General features: G+C 44.1%; 1 protein-coding gene across 1 annotated transcript; it reads right to left on the bottom strand.

Annotated features, from left to right (window-relative positions):
* Positions 1-557: 557 nt before the first annotated feature.
* LOC146342294 (vomeronasal type-2 receptor 26-like) lies at positions 558-18,519 on the bottom strand. Its single transcript, XM_084807787.1, has 5 exons — positions 18,235-18,519; positions 16,869-17,720; positions 7,124-7,351; positions 3,486-3,612; positions 558-1,462 (listed from the first exon to the last, which is right to left on the bottom strand). Exons 1-5 carry the CDS (start codon positions 18,310-18,312, stop codon positions 558-560), a joined length of 2,190 nt encoding a protein of 729 aa, XP_084663913.1. The 5' UTR covers positions 18,313-18,519.
* Positions 18,520-22,487: the final 3,968 nt, after the last annotated feature.

Here is a 22,487-nt window from a genome sequence, read left to right as displayed (position 1 = left end):
GGATGGGACTTACCTTTCACGAATGTCCCTCCCGGCGGCGGGTCCCAGCAGCGGTTCGGCAGGTCTTCGTCAGGGGCCGGGCCGCCATTACAAGAAAAGTTAAAAAAAAAATGCCCCTGTGATAGGCTACGTAATGATTAACGTAGCCTATCACGGCTAGATTTGCAAGTCAGCCGTGATAGGCTACGTTAATCGTCACATAGCCTATCACGGGTGACTTAAAAAAAAATAATAATAAAGCGCGTACGGCTAATGGCGGCCCCCATAGGGAAATGCACTCTGTGCCTTTGAAAAGTATTCAGAATATTCACCTGCTTCAGAATGCTACAGTAAGAATATTGACTTTGATCAGTTATACAGAGCATGTGACTTGTTACAAAAGATTCACTGAATACCAATCTCTTTCAGACCACAATTCAAAGTGCTATTTATGACATATAAACCCTTCCATGATTTGGAATCAGACTATTTGAAAGACCACATTGTCCCATATGAACCCACCCAGGTTTTAATGGACTGCCATTCCTACAAAAGAAATTGCTTCCCCTCTCTCAATTCTAATCATTCTTTTTCCTTACTAACTGCTCTCTGGTGTTCAGCTCAGGCCTCAGCATAATAATGTACAACTTTGGGAGAAAGATACATCCCAATAAGGCAGAACCAGAGGCCAAGATGGAGAAGACCTCCACAGCCACCATGTATTTCCCCTTGGTGCTCAGATACGTTGGCACAAAAGACACCCAAACACTGCAGAACACCAACATGCTGAAGGTGATCAGCTTGGCTTCATTGAAAGTATCAGGCAATTTCCTGGCAAGGAAAGCCACAGTGAAGCTGATGATGGCCAAAAGCCCCATGTAGCCCAGGACAATGTAGAACATGAGGGATGAGCCTTCATTACATTGAAGTATGATTGCATCAACCTGAGAGTGCATATCAAACTCTGGGAAGGGGGGAGACGTTGCCAGCCACACAGCACAGATGCCAACTTGAATAAGAGTTGGGAGAATGATGGCTGATACAGCAAGTCTCTTCCCAACCCATTTCCTCATCCTGTTCCCAGGCTTTGTGGCCATGAAGGCCAAAACCACAGTGATGGTCTTTGCTAACACACAAGCCACAGCGATGGAGAAGATGATGCCGAACACTGTTTGTCTCAGGAAGCAGGTCACCTTCCAAGACCACCCAATGAACAAAAAGGAGCAGAGAAAGCAGAGCAGCAGAGAGGACAGCAGGGTAAACGTGATGCTCCAGTTGTTGGCTTTGACAATGGGAGTGTTCCAGTGCAGACTGAAGCTCCCAATCACAACAACTGTGATCACAGAAAGGAAAAGAGCTAAGGATGCCAGAACAAATCCCAATGGCTCCTCATAAGATAGGTAGCTTATTCCTTTGGGAATACATCGGTCCTGGTTCTTGTTTGGATACTGATCCTCTGGGCATGTCGCACATTGCTCTGCATCTGAAAGTAAGAAGCAAATTCTGAGCATTTCCAGAATACAAAAATACTATAGCTTTCATCTAACCTAATCTTGCAGCATGTATATACCACAGCTTCCTCTTTTTTTCCCATTTCCATGATGATTGATCTCTCAGTTTGTCCTCTGTGTAAGAAAATGGATTAAGAGCATAAGAACATAAGAAAAGCCATGCTGGATCAGACCAAGAATCCATCTAGTCCAGCATTCTGTTCACACAGTGGCCAACCAGCTGTCGAACAGGAACCCACAAGCAGGACATGAATGTGACAGCATCCTCCCACCCATGTTCCCCAGAAACTGGTGTACAGAGGCTTACTACCTTTGGTACTGCAGGTAGCACATAGCCATCAAGACTAGTAGCCATTGATAACCTTTTCCTCCAGGAATCATGGAGGACAGGGGAAGTGCCAGATGACTGGAGGAGGGCTAATGTTGTCCCTATCTTCAAAAAGGGTAAAACGGAGGAACCTGGGAACTACAGACCAGTCAGTCTGACATCAAGCCCTGGGAAAATTCTGGAACAGATGATAAAGCAATCCATCTGTAAGCACCTTGAAAACAATGCAGTGATTACTCAAAGCCAACATGGATTTATCAAGAACAAATCTTGCCAGATGAATCTGATCTCATTTTTTGATCAAGCAACCTCCCTTGTGGACTATGGGAATGCTGTAGACATAATATACCTTGACTTCAGCAAAGCTTTTGGCAAAGTGCCCCATGATATCCTGATGAGCAAACTAGCTCAAAGTGGGCTAGATGAAACAACGATCCGGTGGATCCACAGTTGGCTACAGAATTCGAAGCACTCAAAGAGTGCTTATCAATGGGATCTTCTCAAACTGGGGAGAGGTAATGAGCAGGGTACTGCAGGGCTCAGTCCAGGGCTCAGTGCTCTTCAACATTTTTATTAAGGACTTGGAGGAGGAGGTGCAGGGAATGCTGATCAAATTTGCAGATGACACAAAATTGGGCGGGATAGCTAATACTTTGGAAGACAGAAACAAAATTCAAAGTGATCTTGATAGACTGGAGCACTGGGCAGAAAACAACAGAATGACATTGAATAGGGAGAAATGCCAAGTTCTGCACCTAGGAAAAAGAAACCAAATGCACATTTAAAAGATGGGCGAGACGTGGCTCAACAACACTACAAGCAAGAAGGATCTTGGAATTGTTGTGGATCACAAGCTGAATATGAGCCAACAAGGTGATGTGGCTGCAAAACAGGCAAATGCTATTTTGGCCTGCAGTAATAGATGCATAGCTTCCAAATCCTGGGAAGTACTAGTTCCCCTCTACTCAGCACTGATTAGGCCTCATCTGCAGTACTGTGTCCAGTTCTGGGCACCACATTTTAAGAAGGATGCAGGCAAACTGGAGAGGGTTCAGAGAAGGCCAACGAAGATGATCAGGGGACTGGAAACAAAGCCCTATGAAGAGAGACTGAAAGAACTGGGCACGTTTAGCCTTGAGAAGAAAAGACTGAGGGGAGATATGATAGCACTCTTCAAGTCCTTGAAAGGTTGTCACAGAGAGGAAGGCCAGGATCTCTTCCCGATCATCCCAGAGTGCAGGACATGGAATAATGGGCTCAAGTGACAGGAAGCCAGATTCCAGCTGAACATCAGGAAAATTTTCCTGACTGTTAGAGCAACACGACAATGGAACCAATTCCCTAGGAAGGTAGTGGGCTCTCCCACACTGGAGGCATTCAAGACGAGGCTGGACAGCCATCTGTCAGGGATGCTCTGACTTAGATTTCTGCACTGAGCAGGGGGTTGGACTCGATGGCCTTGTAGGCCCCTTCCAACCCTACTATTCTATGATTCTATGAATTTGTCCAGTCCCCTTTTAAAGCCATCCAAATTGGTGGCCATCACTACGTCCTGTTGTAGTGAATTCCATAGTATAACTATGCACTGTATTAAGTTTTACCATCCATTTTCTTCCATTGACAGAAATTCCATTATTGTCCAAGAAACACTGGATCCCTTCACTTACCCATCTGGATTGAAATCCTTCCCTGGGGACACTCAGTGCAATCATAGCAACACACTTGCTTCCCCTGCTGGATGGACATGCTCTGTCCAGGGTGGCAGCTCTCAACGCAGATGGACCTGGGCAGCATCTAGTGGTAACCACAAGGAAGGACATTTGGGATGGAAATAAGCTAACTGCGTTAAATGAGTTGGAAATTGCTGTCACAAAGCTTCTGAGGTATTCTCTGGTTTTCAGGAAATGGCAGATAGCCCTTCACAAAGAGGAACCCAAAAAATGTCTTATTAAAAATACTGGGGGCTCAGAAGCTCTAACTCTGAAGTCTCTGGTGTGGTTCTGATGGGCACTAATGTGCCTGTGGTTACCTCCCTTGGTGCCTGCCAAGCTCCCTGCCCTTCTTGATCGTAAGTAACTGGGGGGTTAGCTTCCTGCAAAGCAAAGGGCTGCCCTTGAGCACCATCTTTATTTGGGTTCAAAAGAGTGGTTTTGCATTTTCGCACTCAGACCCCACCTCTGCCTTCTGTTTAGGTGCTTGAGCCAGTTACTTTTTATCTTTCTCACCAGTTTGCCTTCTGGGAAATGCGTTTTGTGCCATTCCCACCCTAGCAGCCTGTTATGAATGGGTGAGCCTTTTTGTAAGAGCACCCATGACACTTTCTCAGCATTTCAAATGTGCCCACTGACCCCAAAAGTTGGGGGAAACTTGTTCCAACTAGAGTTATGCAAACCAGAGGTCCTCCGCTTCTTTGCCCCCTCTTCCAAATATTCGTTCCTGGCTCACTGCATTGCTGTTGACGTAGAGTTTTTCTTACACAGATAAGGTAGTGTCTGTCCACCCCACCTCTCCCCTACTGCAATCCTCAGCTTTTCCACAGGAATATAGGAAGCATCAAGGCTCAGTTTCTTTGATACGAAGGCCTGGGTGGAGGGCTGTTGACCCGCTTTCAGCCTGAGTGCAAAATTCCATTTTACAGAAATTCTCAGGGGGCACATTGCAGTGGTGGGTGAGGCCAAAGAGATGGGAGATGAAGGCAAGGGCGGGCACAATGGCAGAAATACTACATTTGATTTTAAAGCTCTTACTTTAAATTTTGTGAACCGCCTAGAGAGCTTCGGCTATTGGACGGTATAGAAATGAAATTACATACATTGATTGATTGATTGATTGATTGATTGCATTTATACCCCGCCTTTCTCCCTCTCGCAAGGAACTCAAGGCGGCTTACATTATCCTCCTCCTCACCGTTGTATCCTCACAACAACAACCCTGTGAGGTAGGTTGGGCTGAGAGTCTGTGACTAGCCCAAAGTCACCCAGTGAGCTTCCATGGCCAAGTGGGGACTAGAACCCGGATCTCCCGGCTCCCAGTCCGTCACTCTCACCACTACACTACACTGGCTATACATACATACATACATACTGCCATCAGTGGACGCTGGTGGCTTTGATGCCCCTGGGGCTGTGAATCTGCTCTGGGTTTCAGCCAGAACCAGCCAGAACTCTGAAGGAGCTGTCCACAGTGCTGAACTAATTGGGGGATAGGGTTCAGCACCTTGGATAGCTCCTTTAGAGTTCTGGCTGGTTCTGACTGAAACCCAGAGCAGATTCACAGCCCCAGGGGCATCAAAGCCACCAACCTCCACTGACTGCCATTAATTAAGCCTTAGGAGAAGCACTTCCAGTTTTCTGGATGGGGAGAATGCTGCATCAAAGCCAGGAAACCACCAAACAATCCGTGATTGGGGGAAGAGGGTGGGGTCATCTGGGGAATCCCAGGGAACCAGATTTGGACCCCAGGGAGGCCATATTTGTCCACAGACCTGAATCTCTGCACCCTGCCTTAGTACCTCAGCCTGACTCAGCACTAACCTGTGATACATTCAAAGAGATATAAACCGAACAACTGATCCGTAGCCTTGAAAACAATGTTGCTGGAACTTTTCCATTCCTGTGTATTACAAATATATGATCCAATTGCTTCTGATTTCTTAACAGTAGCAATTTGATCATTGCAAAAAACTGGAAAATGCAGAAATAACTACGCATGGGTGATGGGCCACTTTGCCCCTCATGACTGCCCATGGTTTAATTAACACATGGTTGGAAGTTTAACCAACAGTCAACTCCTGATATAGTTGCCATACAATCGACCCCTTCACAGCTTGTTTTCCCAGTTTGTGCTCTTTTATCCTGCCCTCTTCACCTGTGACACTGAATCATATTCACTTGTGACACTGAATCATAGAATCATAGGGTTGGAAGGGGCCTACAAGACCATCATCGAGTCCAACTCCCTGCTCAGTGCAGGAAGCCTGATTCCCAGGCAGTCTCCCATCCAAATACTAACCAGGGCTGACCCTGCTTAGCTGCCAAGATCAGACGAGATCAGGCGCATCCAGCCCTTCAAGTGGGCAACTGCTGGCAAGACTTCACTACATCAGCAACCTCTTTGTCATTCCCCTGCTCTGCATTCTGGGAATATATTGGTCTTCAGGTGCACCTGTATTATTGCAATAATGACTCCCTTACGGCCCCTATTTGTGCAACATTTGATATACAAAAATAGACGAGTCACCATTTTAAATGAAAATGGCAACTCCCTTGAAGAGGCCGATGGCCACAGGCACTTGTGACAGGCCTGGGTAAGGAGCCGGGGGCTCGCACAGCTCGGAGGGTGGCTCACATGCTTGTTGTCCGCGATTCAGATGTCCGAATCTGACTTTGGATCCAGGCTGAGGCAGATCAGGGCTGATTCAGAAGCTCCGAATTGGCCTCCAAAGTGGGTTGGGAGGTCCATGCACAGCCCTAGTTTTTACCATTTTAAATTTCATTTCTCTGCCCAGTACATTATACAACCGCCCTTTGCCCTATCAGTCATGGTCATATCCTTTTTGTTTGAAACTGAATTTTTATTTTTATTTTTTCTGACGGCAACACTGGGCCAAGACAAGGTGAAGCAGAATGGAGCAAGAGCGGAAAGAAAAAGTGAGACAGAATTGTCCAGTGTGCTCCGTAATCTATTTCCATAGTAAGGCTGCAACCCTATAGCCACGTGCCTTGGAGTAAGCCACATTGAACACAAAGGGAGGGATCAAACGGGGGCTTTCCATGTGTGGCCAGCCCTCGCCAGTCCCAGTGCTTGGGCAGCCCCTACCATTGGCGGCCACAATGTAGCTCTTCCAGGGGCAAGCCCCGAAACAACGAGAAACACTAATCTCTGGAAGGGGCAGTTCGAGCACCTGGACCAGCAGCGGCTGGCTGCACGCAGAAGCCCCCCATTGGATCTTGCCCATTGGAACATTTTTTTTCTGAGAAGACATGTATAGGATTGTCCTGTTAACCTCAAACTATCCTGGGTGCTGGTCATAAGAAAAACCTGATATGGGAATATTTTAAAGACGTTCACTGTATAGGAAAAAAAGGAAAACATGCAAAATATACAGTAAGCCAAAGAGATGCAAAACCTTCTTGTAAAAATAAAGCAGTGTAGATAATACTGTATTTAGTTGGTAGTTAGCACGGTTTAGTGGATGGATTTGCACCTTTGTTCAGGAAATACATGCAAAATCAGTTATTTCAACTGTCCATTTTTCTTGCCGATTTAGATCACTATGATTTGAATCTATCTACCCTGGTCCCACCTGATTAAATTTGGGATTCCACACAATGGCACTTCCATTAATGGTGAATGCATTTTCTGGAGTAGCCTCAGGGGCCATCATTCCAACTCGGACTCTCTGGAACGATTCATTTGGGAAAGTGATCATGTTGATGAGATCGTATCCCCCGGCCAGGTCCCCGTTGTCATTAAAGAATATTTCGTCCCCAGCACTATTATTAAAGCAGATCCTTCTCAGAAAAGAGTGAAGCTGGATTGGAGGAGAAAAAAGTGTACAAGGCATTGTCTGTTTACTTATTAAAATAATTTATAAACCACCCTTCATCCTTACACATACCAGGGTGGTGAGTCAGTCAGAAATGGGTCAATGTCATTTTCTTGGAATTTGCCAAGTTGTGCCATTTAGGGTGCTTCCAGATGAAGGTGTTATCATGCCATCACCCTGCCTCTTTCACAGACATTTACACGGGGTCCAGATTATGCTCCCTTTCATTTGCAACCCTCCCGTGTCTTCCCACTGCATTTTCCTTTGTTTTTCTTACCACAACAATTTGTAGTAAAGCAAATGATGGAATAACTGCACAGTGCCTTGGGTTGGAAGCATTAGGAGCCCTCAATTTGGAAGTGCCCTACAGCTTTCATTAACTATTTCCCAAAATATCAGTACCACCAAAGCTGAATTTGCAAGTGCCTGTACTTGTGAAACATTCAAAAATGCTCCATCCAAACTGAACTGAAAGATGACAAATGAAATACATATTCTGGTGGTGGAGTGTTTCCAGGACTTCACCATAAGCACATGAAGCTTCCATATCCTCAGTTAGACCACTGGTCTCTCTGTCTCAATGCTTCTCCTCTGGCTGGCATGAGCTCTCCAGAGTGTTGGGCAAAGGCTTGTTCCCTGCCCTGCCCTGCCACCTGAGATCCGTCTTTTAATTGGAAAATCCAGGGATTGGACCAGGGACCATCACCATGTGAAAAATGTGTGACCTATTAGTGACCTATAGACCTATTCTCAAGGCACAATCACAAACAATTCCAACAAGATAAAAAGGTGGAAGACAACAGAAGAAGCCAATGCAGCTTCACAAAAAGCTTAGAGACCACCTGAAAACAAAATAGGACACATATAGGAAGTGGAAAGAAGGCCAAGCAACAAAGGAAGAGTACAGGCAGGTAGCCCAGAATTGCAGGGATGGCCTCAGGAAGGCTAAAGCTGAGAACGAGCTGAGGTTAGCGAGGGTTGCTAAAAGCAACAAAAAGGCTTTCTTCAGATACGTGCATAGTAAAAGACAGAGGAAAGAAACGGTGGTTCACCTATTAAATAAAGATGGAAAAATGATAACAGATGACAAAGAACAGATAGAAGTGCTCAATTCCAACTTCATCTCAGACTTCTCCTGAAAGAGGGTCTGTCACACACACACACACACCGGCAAAGGCGAAGTGCAGGCTGAAGGGGCAGGATGGCAGCTTGAGATTGATAGGCATATAGTCAAGGAACACCTAATTACTTTGAATGAGTTCAAATCTCCAGGGCCAGATCAACTGCATCCTAGAGTAATAAAGGAACTGGCAGAAGAACTCTTGGAACCACTGTCTATTCTCTTTGAGAAATCATGGAGGGCAGGTGAAGTGCCGGATTACTGGAGGAGGGCTAATGTTGTTAGCCTACATGCTATTTTCAAAAAGAGCAAAAAGGGGGAACCTGGGAACTTCAGACCAGTCAGTCTGACATCAATCAAGCCCTGGGAAAATTCTGGAGCAGATGATAAAGCAATCCATCTGTAAGTACCTTGAAAATAATGCAGTGATTACTCCAAGCCAGTATGGATTTGGCAAGACCAAATCCTGCCAGACAACTCTGATCTCTTCTATTGATCTGGTAACCTCCCTTGTGGACTGTGGGAATGCTGTAGACATAATATACCTTGACTTCAGCGAACCTTTCGATAAAGTGTCCCATGATATCCTGATTAACTAACTAGCTCAAAGGGAGCTAGATGAAACAACGATCCGGTGGATCCACAGTTGGCTACAGAATCGGACTCAAAGAGTGCTTATCAATGGGACCTTCTCCAACTGGGGGGAGGTAGTGAACAGGGTACCAGGGCTCAGTCCTGGGCTCAGTGCTCTTCAACATTGTTATTAATGACTTGGAGGAGGAGGTGCAGGGAATGCTGATCAAATTTTCAGATGACACAAAATTGGGTGGGATAACTAACACCCTGGAAGACAGAAACAAAATTCAAAGTGATCTTGATAGGAGCAGTAGGCAGAACAAAACAGAATGAAATTGAAGAGGGACAAATGCCAAGTTCTGCACCTGGCTCAACAATACTACAAGCAAGAAGGATCTTGGAATTGTTGTGGATCACAAGCTGAATATGAGCCAACAAGGTGATGTGGCTGCAAAACAGGCAAATGCTATTTTGGCCTGCATTATTAGAAGTATAGCTTCCAAATCCTGTGAAGTACTGGTTCCCCTCTACTCAGCACTGGTTAGGCCTCATCTGCAGTACTGTGTCCAGTTCTAGGTGCCACACTTTAAGAAGGATGCAGACAAACTGGAGAGGGTTCAGAGCAGGGCAACGAAGATGACCAGGGGACTGGAAACAAAGTCATATGAGGAGAGACTGAAGGAACTGGGCATGTTTAGCCTTGAGAAGAGAAGACTGAGTGGAGATAGGATGGATTCCTTGAATTCCTTGAAAGGCTGTCACAGAGAAGAAGGCCAGGATCTCTTCTTGATCATCCCAGAGTGCAGGACACGGAATAATGGGCTCAAGTGACAGGAAAACCAGATTCTGGCTGAACATCAGGAAAAACCTCCTGGCTGTTAGAGCAATACGACAATGGAACCAATTCCCTAGGGAGGTGGTGGGTTCTCCCACACTGGAGGCATTTAAGATGAGGCTGGACAGCCATCTGTCAGGGATGCTCTGACTTAGGTTCCTCCATTGAGCAGGGGGTTGGGCGCGATGGCTTTATAGGCCCCTTCCAACCCTACTATTCTATGATTCTATTATTCCTCCTAATGGCAGAGGTCAGCTCACCAGGGAAAAGACACATTACCTGTTTTCCATGTCAGGGCTCAGCCTTGAAGCATATGAAGCACTAATAAAGGAATTAAATAAATATATCATATTTATCTGATATTAATTGCAGCAGATTATGATTTTCAAACAATTCTGTAAGTATGTTTTATTGTATTTTTATGTATTGTTTTATTATTTTAATGACTTTTTAATTGTTTCTGTAAGCTACCTTGAGTGTCATTTCTGGGTAGAAACATGGGGTACAAATCAAATGAATAAATAAATAATATAAAGGATTAAAATAATGCAGCTGAAATTGTTCTTCATGGCATGATTTTTTGCAAGTTTAGACAGAAAGTTTAGCATTCCTGGGAGTTGTAGGACTTTTTTCTGCCTAAACATCCATAGGATTGTGCCTGAAGAGTGTATTTTAAATAGACTTTTAATATTTATTTGTGAACTTAAGGATTTTGTTATATTAAGAGGTATATGAGTATTACTAATAAATAAATACATAAATCATTTAAAAGATCATTTCTTGAAAGTACACTACTGTAGCCTTATGACAACCCCCAAAAATGGCAAACATATACCTTAACATTAGTAGTGCTTATTGAACGTGTGGGGAAACCAGTGAAGATGTTCTTTGTACTTGTAAAAGAAACAGAAATTTATGTGAAATATTCATAGCCCATTTGAACAGAATTATTGGATATCTTATAGCTATGAACCCTATATACATCTTTCTTGGCTATCTCAATGAACTTGTAAGCAATGAGCATATGGAACGGGTGGGAAATCTTTGGAGGGAGCAATCCCAAGGCCCCTAGATGTCGTCTGGGGGGCCAGAGGAGAGTGGGGATTTCCCCCTGCAAGGTCAGAGACAGCACTTCAACCTTGGAAGGGGGAGTCAGAGATCTGCCCCCCCCCCGCCACTGCCCAGCTGCCTCACAGCCAGCTTGGAAAATAATTGCACCAGCTGGCCTCCAAGGTTGAAAAATCAACCACAGAGACAGGGGAAAGGTGGTGTTCCAGTGGGCGGGAGGGGAGGAGACCAGAGAGGCCAGAATATGAATTATCCTGAGCTTCTTACAGCCTCCTTACCTCTCCCTCAGACGATCCCTCAGCCCACCTAACAAAAAACACAATGATCAGAGGATGCAGAGGCAAAGATTGCCTCTGCCACTCCTCCCACCCTGCCAGCTTCAGCCCGGCAAGAAGCTGGATGCTCAGAAGTCTCTGAGTCCAGAGGCTTCCATCTCATGAGGGAACAACCCATAGGACCCTAACAGCCGCAAAATTAGTCATAGCTGCTAAATGGAGATTAACCAACACTCCTTCTTCGAGGGAATGGATCAGTAAGATGTGGTGCCTTGCCCCAATGGCTAAATTAACAGAATTTCCTCACCTTTGTAAAGGCAAGGAACAAGGAACAAAAAACAAAAAACGTCAACAACTTGGGATGCCATGCATTTCTTATATGAAACAGTAATTTAATTTGGAAATGGAGGGTGCAATTCTATGGGGATAGGCGGCCGCCTCCAAACCCGGAGGCAACGGCCTATCCAATGCAGGGCAGGAGAAGCACAGATGGGATCATGCCCTCCACACTTCAGCTGCCCTGCATTTATGGCTAGCGAGCCAATTTTGGCATTTCCAACTTCCCCACCACAGCACGCCCCCAGGAATGCCCCATTTTTGCCGCCCATGTTCCTTTTCTAAGTGCGGAGCACAGGCTCGTTCCACACTGCCTACGTGGCAGTGCAGGAGGGGGTGGAGGTCAGTTCTCTGGGAACTGACCTCAGAACATGGGCTCTAAGGTCAGTTCCTGCCTGGGAACCAACATATCCTATGTCCGTCTAGCCGCTGACGAACGGCCATGGGATTGCGCCCTAATATGTGTAGTGCTTTTGCATTCTTCATGTAAAAGTTTGATTTAGACAATGAATTGTTATCTATTTATTGTTAAAGATAGGAGAATTAGGAAGACTTAGAATGCTTGGTAACTGTTAGCTGTTCAAAATAACCTGAGCATATGGTCTATATCACTTGTTCTCGGTGAGTTTTTGTGCCATATGTGTCGCAGTGTTTTGTTCATTTCTAAATTTGAAATCCCCTTCATGGATCACTGTCTTGTTGTGGCGAAGGGGCTTGCGTAACTCAGTGAAGCCATAAGCTATGCCATGCAAGGCCACCCAAGACGGACAGGTCATGGCGGAGAGGTCTGACAAAATGTGGTCCACTGGAGAAGGAAATGGCAACCCACTCCAGTATTCTTGCCAAGAAAACCCCATGGAATGTATCACAAGGCTAAAGAAATGATGCCGGAAGATGAGCCCCTCAGGTCGGAAGGTGTCCAATATACTACTGGGGAAGAGAGGAGGGAATTTCCAAGTAGCGCCACAAAGAGTGAAGCGGCTGGGCCAAAGCCGAAAGGACGCTCAGCTGTGGATGTGTCTGGTGGTGAAAAGAAAATGATGCTGTAAAGAACAATATTGTTTAGGAACCTGGAATGTAAGATCAATGAATCAAGGTAAGCTGGAGATGGTCAAACATGAGATGGCAAGATTGAACATCGACATCTTGGGAATCAGTGAACTAAAATGGACAAGCATGGGCGAATTTAATTCAGGTGACCATTATATCTACTACTGTGGGCAAGAATCCCTTAGAAGAAATGGAGTAGCACTCATAGTCAACAAAAGGGTAGGAAAACCAATCCTGGGGTACAATCTCAAAAACGACAGAATGATCTCAGTACGAATCCAAGGCAAACCATTCAGCATCACAGTAATTCAAGTCTATGCCCCAACCACTGAGGCCGAAGAAGCTGAGGTGGATCGGTTCTATGAAGACCTACAACACCTTCTAGAACTAACACCAAAAAAAGATGTCCTCTTCATCATAGGGGATTGGAATGCTAAAGTAGGAAGTCAAGAAATCACTGGGATAACAGGCAAGCATGGCCTTGGTGTACAACAAGAAGCAGGACAAAGGCTAATAGAGTTTTGCCAAGAGAACACGCTGATCATAGCAAACACTGTTTTCCAACAGCACAAGAGGCGACTCTACACATGGACATCACCAGATGGTCAATATCGAAATCAGATTGATTATGTCCTTTGCAGCCAAAGATAGAGAAGCTCCGTACAGTCAGTCAAAACAAGACCTGGAGCTGACTGTGGCTCAGTTCATGAGCTCCTTGTTGCAAAATTTTGGCTTAAATTGAAGAATGTAGGGGAAACCACTAAAGCATTCAGGTATGACCTAAATCATATCCCTTATGAATATACACTGGAGGTGAGGAATAGATTTCAGGGATTAGACCTGATAGACAGAGTGCCTGAGGAACTATGGACAGAGGTCCGTAACATTGTTCAGGAGGCAGCAACTCAATCCATCCCAAAGAAAAAGAAATGCAAGAAAGCAAAGTGACTGTCTGATGAGGCTTTACAAGCAGTTGAGGAAAGAAGGGAAGCGAAAAGCAAGGGAGAAAGGGAAAGATCTATCCAACTGAATACAGAGTTCCAGGGAATAGCAAGGAGAGACAAGAAGGCCTTCTTAAATGAACAATGCAAAGAAATCGAGGAAAACAATAGAATGGGAAAGACTAGAGATCTCTTCAAGAAAATGAGAGATCTCAAGGGAACGTTTTGTGCAAAGACAGGCATGATAAAGGACAAAGAAGGCAGGGACCTAACAGAAGCAGATTAGATTAAGAAGAGGTGGAAAGAATACACAGAAGAACTATACAGGAAAGATCTGAATGTCCCTGATAGCCATGATAGTGGGGTCACTGAACTTGAGCCAGACATCCTCGACAGTGAAGTCAAGTGGGCTTTAGGAAGCATTACTAACAACAAAGCTAGCAGAGATGACAGTCTTCCAGCTGAGCTATTTAAAATCCTAAAAGATGATGATGTTAAAGTGCTGCACTCAATATGCCAACACATTTGGAACACTCAACAGTGGCCACTAGGGGTGCATGAAAGCCACTTACCTGGTCTCGCAGCTTTTCGCGGTGGGGGGGAGGCGCTTCGCTGCTCTCCCCCCGAAGTTCAGGCCGGAGGGGGGAGGCTTCCCGCCTCGCCCGGCCGAAATTCAGGCCGGGGGGGGAGGCTTCCCACCTCGCCCGGCCGAAATTCAGGCCGGGGAGGAGGCACCTCGCCTCGCCCGGCTGCGAAATAAAAAGTTTTTTTAAAAAAACGCCCCCGTGATATGCTACGCGACGATTAACATAGCCTATCACGGCTAGATCTGCAAAGTCAGCCGTGATAGGCTACGTTAATCGTCACGTAGCCTATCACGGGTGACTTTGAAAAAAAAAAGCGCGTACGCAAATGGCGGCCCCCATAGGGAGCCGCCATTCGCGTTCCTTATTTGGTCGCTGTAGTCTACATAAAGATTTACGTAGACTATGGTGAAAATAAGGGCAACGCAAATAGCGTTGCCCTTATTTTCGCCATAGTCTACGTAATCTTTACGTAGACTACAGCGACCAAATAAGGAACGCGAATGGCGGCTCCCTATGGGGGCCGCCATTTCCGTACGTGCTTTTTTTTTTTTTTAAGTCACCCGTGATAGGCTACGTGACGATTTACATAGCCTATCATGGCTGACTTTGCAAATCTAGCCGTGATAGGCTACATTAATCGTCACGTAGCCTATCACGGGGGCGTGGGGGTTTTTTTAGTTTTTAGTTTTTTTTAGACACATCCACAGCTGAGTGTCTTTTCGGCTTTGGCCCAGCCGCTTCACTCTTTCTGGCGCTACTTGGAAATACCCTCTGCTCTTCCCCAGTAGTATATTGGACACCTTCCGACCTGAGGGGCTCATCTTCCAGCGTCATCTCTTTTAGCCTTGTGATACGTTCCATGGGGTTTTCTTGGCAAGAATACTGGAGTGGGTTGCCATTTCCTTCTCCAGTGGACCACATTTTGTCAGAACTGTCCATTCTATTCTTGATTCTATTCTTGAAATCATAAGTTAGCTGGATTATATTCTTGATTCTGTTCTTCTATTCTCTATTCTATTCTTTCAATGAAATCATAAAGTTAGATGGATTCTATTGTTCTAGGATTAATATTTGATTCACTAGCAATATCTAATGAAAGTGTCTTAGTTTTTTAGGAAATAACTGACTTGGTTTTATTGGGCTTGCTCAGAAGACTATTGAAAAATTGGTAAACAATATAGGATGTCTCATTATGAAATGCAAATGCCAAATGTTCACTGATAAATAATTAAGAATTTAAAATGTAAATAAGTACAAAGTTGCAACTGTGTTAAAGGTAAGACACAAAAAGACACAAGCAGGTGCCCAATGAATTCTGGGCACCTGCCAAAGAGAAAATGCTGAGGTATCCGAAGAGAAAATGCTGAGTTAAAGCCCTAGCACTTGGACCATGGGGTTATTTGAGCAAGGAACAGATATGACACTGCATTATTTTGGCTCAAAAGTGTATGCAGTCTTTGCTTATCAGTTAATCAACAAAAAAAAAATTGGGGGAGGTATGCACATCCAAAAGCTCGATGGACAGATGTAAAAAAAAAAGGATAGGTTTAATTAGTAGATTTTGACTGAGGACTTATCTTTTGAATGGTCTGATTCAGAATTGATCCTATGTAGCCTCAAAGTTGTATGTGTAATTATTTTTTGTATGTTCTATTTTTTTTAGGAACATTTAATAACCATCAGATAATTAACACAGTGAGCCCAAATTTATGGGACAGAAGATAATATTAGCTACGAGATATAATTTCTTCCCAAAAAGGTTTAAATAAGTCCTGATTTGAGAATGATACAGGTTCTTATTAGAAGCTCACCAGGCCTGTTTACCAGTCAACTGAATAGCCTATTCATTATTGAACAAAGAACTTGGTACTCAGAGTGAAGACTCTCCTTTTTAAGCTTAAGGCTTAAGATCTAAAAAGAAGAAATGTTTAGGGAAATCCATTTCCTGTTAAGCTACTAAGATTTTAAAACCTTTATCAAACCTCTGTTAAACAATAAATGTTTTAAAATTGATCCATTTTACCCTTAATAATTTTATTAGTAAAAAAAAAACCCAAAATTTAATCTGCCTAGAACAATGTTTGGTGTATGCTTAGTTTGAAGTGTCTTGATCAGCTATGGGTGGTTACCTGGCAGCCAAAGGCTTCCCAAAAACTGAAAACATAGTTTGAAAACACTCGGTGAAGGCCAAATCTGTATCAAGGGCGACCAAAATGATCAAGAGTTTGTACCACCTCACCTATTAGGAAAGAATGCAGTGGTTGGGGATTTTGAGTGCGAGAACAAGTATAGTAAGAGGTATCATGATGGAGGTTTAGAGAATTGTGTGTTGTAAGAGGAAGAAGAAGAGGTCTGCCTCTGTCCTAATACTAGATTTCAGAATCACCAAATAAATTTGGTCGTAGATTTGGGATGTGTGAGTGGAAGTTCTTTTTCACACCAGGTATAATTCAGTAATGAGCTCCGCAAATTTAAAAGGAGGTAAGATAAAGTTGTACATGAGCTGCCCGTCAAAGACTCCCACTCTCTCACTGCTCCAGAAAGAAAATGAGATCTTTTTCAGTTGTGCTGGGGAAGCTGGATCTCCTAATACACTTTTCTCCCCTCTGTGGCTGATCTGTTTATAATTTGGCTTTTCTACTGTTTCCTTAAATTATTTTAATGCTTCCACAGTGTCTTATGATGTCCTGTGATTTTTCTGTAGCTTCAACTACCTGCCATGGTTGAACTTTCCTGAAGTTCCATCTCTCCCCATCTCCTCTTGTTTTCTGTTTGGTTTCTGCTAAATACATGGCACGGAGAGCATGTGCAACAGCATAGACAGCATTGTAGGCATTGTAGCTCTGGCCAGACATTTCTGCTTCAAACACAGATCCACGAAGGCTTCCTAATTTCTCCTTCCCAGTGCAGTTCTCCTTGCGCAGCGTATACATGTTATATTGTGGAAGAGAACACAAAAAAGCAGTGAACCAAAATTGCTGCGTGAAATAGATATTTGACTGATATGGATTGATGGTCTCAAGAAAGTCCAGAAATCCTGGTACCACATTTGTATGGAGACTAAATGATAAGGTGCCATTGAAGGATTTTGTGGAGAATACTCCAAATGCTATAGCAGTGTAATCCCATTCAGCTGTGGTGATCCACACCCTCTCTATAGGGTGCTTATAACCTAATTCCTGAGAGTACAAAATCATGGATAAACCCTCCAGAGATTGTTTGTCACCATAGACAACGATCACATTGATTTTCCTCAATGGGAGACTTGATTGAATTGGTCCCAATTTTTCTACAATTGTTGCACGTGGTAAAAAGTGTGTCACTCTTGGGATGACCTGTGTCCAAGCAATGCAAATATGACTCCGCAAAAGCTTTGGTCTCAGGGTTCGAAGGAAGGTTTCCCCACTGTCATCATCTGAAACCATGAGGCCGATCCAGTTCCATCCAAAATGTTTGAGTAGACGAACAATCCCGACAGACTGAGGATCTTCATTTGGGACCATTCGGTAGAAAGAAGGGAACCGAGTTTTGTCTCTCAACACTGGATCAAAGGAACCATAGCTGAGCTAATAAGATACAATATTTTTTAAGTGAAGAAAATAATCCTTGTCTGCCAAGGTTAAAATCTTGATCTCATTGAATGGGACCTTATATTTGATGCTGTGGTTTCTAACACTCCATCTAATACTTCCTAGTCAACTTATCTGGTGCCATCAATATTCATGGTATAGTAAAATATCAAGCAGGATGTGAAAGAAACTGGATTTCTTAAGATTAACTTTTTCCAACATACACCATTCACAGCCTGGATTTTTAAGTTACTCTCCTGCACCAAGTAATATGAGAGTAAGTCCATTGACCTCAATGGGGCTAACTTCTCTGTAGACATATATAGGACTGCACTCTCTTGTGAGTGCTTATTTCAAGGAATCACCTTAGATACAAAAATGGCCATGCAGCCAATTAAGAACTCAGTGAGCTGGGCACAAGCTTTTGCCCTTAGCAATGTTGATGTGGGACACAGCAAGTAGATGCAATCACTCTCCCTGTGGTTGTCTCTACCTAATTCTCAATACATACCTGTGGGATCTTGTAGATATTTAAAATATTGGCCATCTGGATGGAGTTTGGAGAGGTGAGACCCCCAATAAGAGCCATTAGTTTATCTTCCCTCACACAGTTATAATTGGGAGGATTCCCTTGTCCCAAAAAGAGAAGATTCAGGATGTTCACAGAGGTTCGCCATGTATTAAAAGCATTCTCATTAACTGTGAATCCCAGCGTGGTGTTGGGTAATAATTTGGCATCCTTGTTGATCTCATGAATGGCAAACACAAAGGCAAGGACATGCTGGTAGTTTTTATGGATCAGGCTGCAATGAGATTGGCATATCATCTTAAATCTTGACGGAGATCCAACTGTACTACAGCTTGCATGATGATTTGCCATCTAAGTAAGTTGGATTTTGCCACACATGCACTAGAGACAAATCTTGCTCAAACTAATCATGTGAGGATAATGATATGCTCCTCTGAGCTTCGCAGAGCAAGCACATGACACAAAGCAATGACTACAGGCATACTGCCATTCATGGTGGGTAGATCGCAATGCACCCCTTCCTGCTCCCCTCACCTCATGAGAGGACTCATCTCTCCCACCCCATCTTCTCTCCAGCCTATCTCCTGCACACTATCTTCTCAGCTATCTCTTTCCCTCCCTCCCAACCATCTCTCTCTAACCACCTTCCTACCCATCTCTCACTCTTCTTCCTCACCAGGACCCATTCATTGTGAGTGGGCAGGACACACAGCACAAAAGGATGATTAGAAATTCCTCTTGAAGTTGCCACTGTTTTCCCAAACACTCTTGCTGGCTTATGGGGAAGGGGGGGATAAATTGGAGTTTGATTTTCCTCTGCTTACATGCCCAATATTGGCATGTTCATAGCCATCTATCAATGTCTGGATTGCACAAGACTGCCTAAAATAGGGAATGGATTAATTGCTCTGTCCTTCCTTCCTTCCTTTCTCTATGTCTACAAAAAGACAATTCCTCTACTCTTGCAGAGAGGAATTATCATTTATGAAAAACTCCAACTTGCATTTCAAGCACCATATATGAGCACTCATGGATTTTTCTGGCAAGGATGAACCTCCCCCATTTTCAGCAACTCAGACCTGAGAGATTTTGAAAAGAAACAGGCCTCATCCTCTTGACCTGCTGATGGCTCTGTCTACTAGCTGGAGTGGTGGGAAATTATTCTGAATGTACACCACCAACATTTAGAGTAGACGAGAGAGAGACATGTCAGAGCTTAAAAGTAATAATTTATTGTGTCAAGCTAAGAATGACGTTTGGGCATAGGAGTGAACCTAAAAAAAATAAAGAACTACTTACAGAGATTTTATTATGGGGTTATCTGGGGATTCTGTAAATTCTGGCACATAGAAGTTGGCAAATACAAGGGATACAAATTCACTAATGATAATCTCATCTGAAGGACTAGTTGGAACTGTTAACTCCCAAGTGCATACAGATGAGTTAAAAGTCTTGCTGGAACAATGATGCAGCAATAACAGAAACAAAATCAGACAAAATGCTGACAAATCTAGGGTCAAGCCCAAACTGGATCCTTTCATGATCACCCTATGGCCACAATCAGCAGTATCAGTCCTGGCAGAAAATGCACAACATTTGGATTGCCTCAAAATAACAGCCAGATTGAGGTGGTGCAAGTTGTTTGGGCAGTCTTTATAGCCTCAGCATAAAAGATCACACTTCAAATGGACTGTTTTTGATATGTAATTTGACAGGGCCTGTGATACCCCATGGGGCTTCTGAAAATAGCATGGCTGATTACAGTAATTTTAATAATTCCAGGGAAGGTTATCCATTTGGCCAAAGTCCTCAAGTCTCAGAAGGAGAAAAGAAAACATCACTCTGTGATGGCGCTCTAGGGAATTGCCTGCTCCATCTTGCAACAGCACAACTATATGGAAAAATATGTTAGACTGAAACAGCCTATTGGAGACTTGGCTTAACTTTCTGAATAGATCCAGACTGGCATAGAACCAGTGGCAAGAAACAAGATGGTAGATATCCAGTCAACATCCCTATCCTAGTCAAGTACACTGGAAGCTGCCTTCTCTCGAGTCAGACCTTTAGGCCACTATGGTCTACCCCACCTTTCTCCAAAGACTTTTGAAGTTCTCTCCCTGCCACGCAATCAGGGAACCTTTAACCAGATCCTTCATACTTTTTACGAGTGAAAATCATGACTTCTGCTTCTGAGCTATGGCCCCTCACTCTGAGCTAACCACCACCAAAGGTGTTGATTATATTTATGTATTTACTGAAAACATTTTTATGGTGGTCTTTACGTGATAAGGCTCCCAGAGCAGCTTAGAGATCAATTAAAAACAAAAGACTGCTCCTCCTCTATGGCTTAGTGTACAAAAGGAAAAACAGAGGATGTGGAAGGAGGAGGGGGCAAAAAGCAAACTCAGGCACCATTTTTTAAAGTTACAGCATTCATACCATGAGAAGTTGGGAGAGAATAAGTTCAAAGAGAAGGAGAGCCAAAGGGGGTTTGTCTGTCAGCGTAGGAAATAGAAAAGCCCTGCTTCCCTTTTCTCTCTTCTGCTGCCATGGGCGCCCACTCCTAGGGACAAGGGGGTGCAACTGCCCGCCCACCCGGATTCCAGTCACGACATCATTCTGAGAGCGGCCACAGTGGCTGTTTATTCTGCGCCTGCCCTGTCTATCTCATAAGAACATAAGAACATAATGAGAGCCCTCCTGGATCAGACCAAGGGTCCATGCAGTCCAACATGTGTTCACACAGTGGCCAACCAGCTGTCAAACAGGAACCCACAAGCAGGGCATGAGTGCAACAGCACCCTCCCCCCCATGTTCCCCAGCAGCTGATGTACATAGGCTCACTGCCTCTAGTTCTGGAGGTAGCACATACCCATAGGGCTAATAGCCATCGATAGCCTTCTCCTCCAGGAATGTGTCCAGCCGCCTTTTAAAGCCATCCCAATTGGTGGCCATCACTACATGCTGTGGTAGCAAATTCCATAGTTTAACTCTGCGCTGTGTGAAGAAGTCCTTCCTTGTTTCTCTGCTTGTAGTTTCCAGCCAGACGGGCAAGGCTCAGGACATACTAGGAAGTCAGTACATTAAACAGGGGAGAGGGTGCCCCTGGGTTTAACCGGTGCCACGGGATCACCTGGCTCATAAGGCAAAGAAGCAGTTGCAGACAGCAGCATGACGAGGCTTCTCCAAGCCAAAGTAGCTTGAATCTCAGAGCAGCAAAAGCTCCTTGTGCCGTGCATGTGTGTTGCCAAGAGCTCTTTTTAGGATTCAGAACACAATGAACGCACCAAGAGGAGAAGGCTAAAGATTTGATTAAGCAGGAACAAATTATCAGAGTACATAAATTATCAGAGTACATGAAGGGCCTTCTCGGTGGCTGCCCCAAGGCTCTGGAACTCCCTTCCCAGGGAGGTGAGAGTGGCACCCTCCTTGATATGCTTCCGTAGGCATGTAAAAACTTTTCTGTTCCAGCAGGTCTTTGGGGATAACTAGCCTGGACCTGTGAAAATATGATGGATGGATGCTATTTTTCTCGTTGTCTTTTCATGTTTTGATATTTTTACAATTCTAATATTGATGATGTAATTATATTTTTTAACTGTTGTACACTTGTATTTATTTCTATTTATAGGTTTTAATTGTACAAGTTTTAATGTTGTAAAGCCACCTTAAGTCCCAGTTTGGGGGAAAAGGCGGGATATAAATATGATGATGATGATGATGCAGAACACTACAAAGGGAGATTAGAAAGCTCACATCCCTACAGTTACCAGGTGTCCTCTCCCATTGACAATGGATGTGACTCCAATAACAGCCTGGAACAAAGTACAATTCCAGACTGACCTGCATGGAGATCTCATCCTGGTGGTGCCTCAGAGATTCATTCATATGAACTATTATCCTCATAGCAATCCCTCCCCTGTTCTGGACATGCTCCAATCACTGCGAGAAGATCTACATGCTCTTGCAAAGTGAAAGGATTCGCTGTAACACGGGGCAGTGGGCCAACGTAGATATGGCTATCCCAGCTACTCCCACAGCAGGTGGCCACCTTGGGACCTCACCAGAGGCTTATCTAAAGGTAAATACTAGCCTCTCAAGCTGTACAGTCTCAGACAGATAACTGACTCTGGGAAATAACGGGAAGAAAAAGAATTGCTTAACTTAAAGCAACAGGCCCAACTGGAATCCTAGGGTGTTTCTACATTAAGCAAAAAACCCGCAAAAACCCACAT

The sequence above is a fragment of the Heloderma suspectum genome, chromosome 6, assembly GCF_057233095.1.
Source record: "Heloderma suspectum isolate Gila_16-S chromosome 6, 16-S_ref, whole genome shotgun sequence".
Lineage (NCBI taxonomy): Eukaryota > Metazoa > Chordata > Lepidosauria > Squamata > Helodermatidae > Heloderma > Heloderma suspectum.
This window is presented reverse-complemented; position numbering and strand designations above follow the sequence as displayed.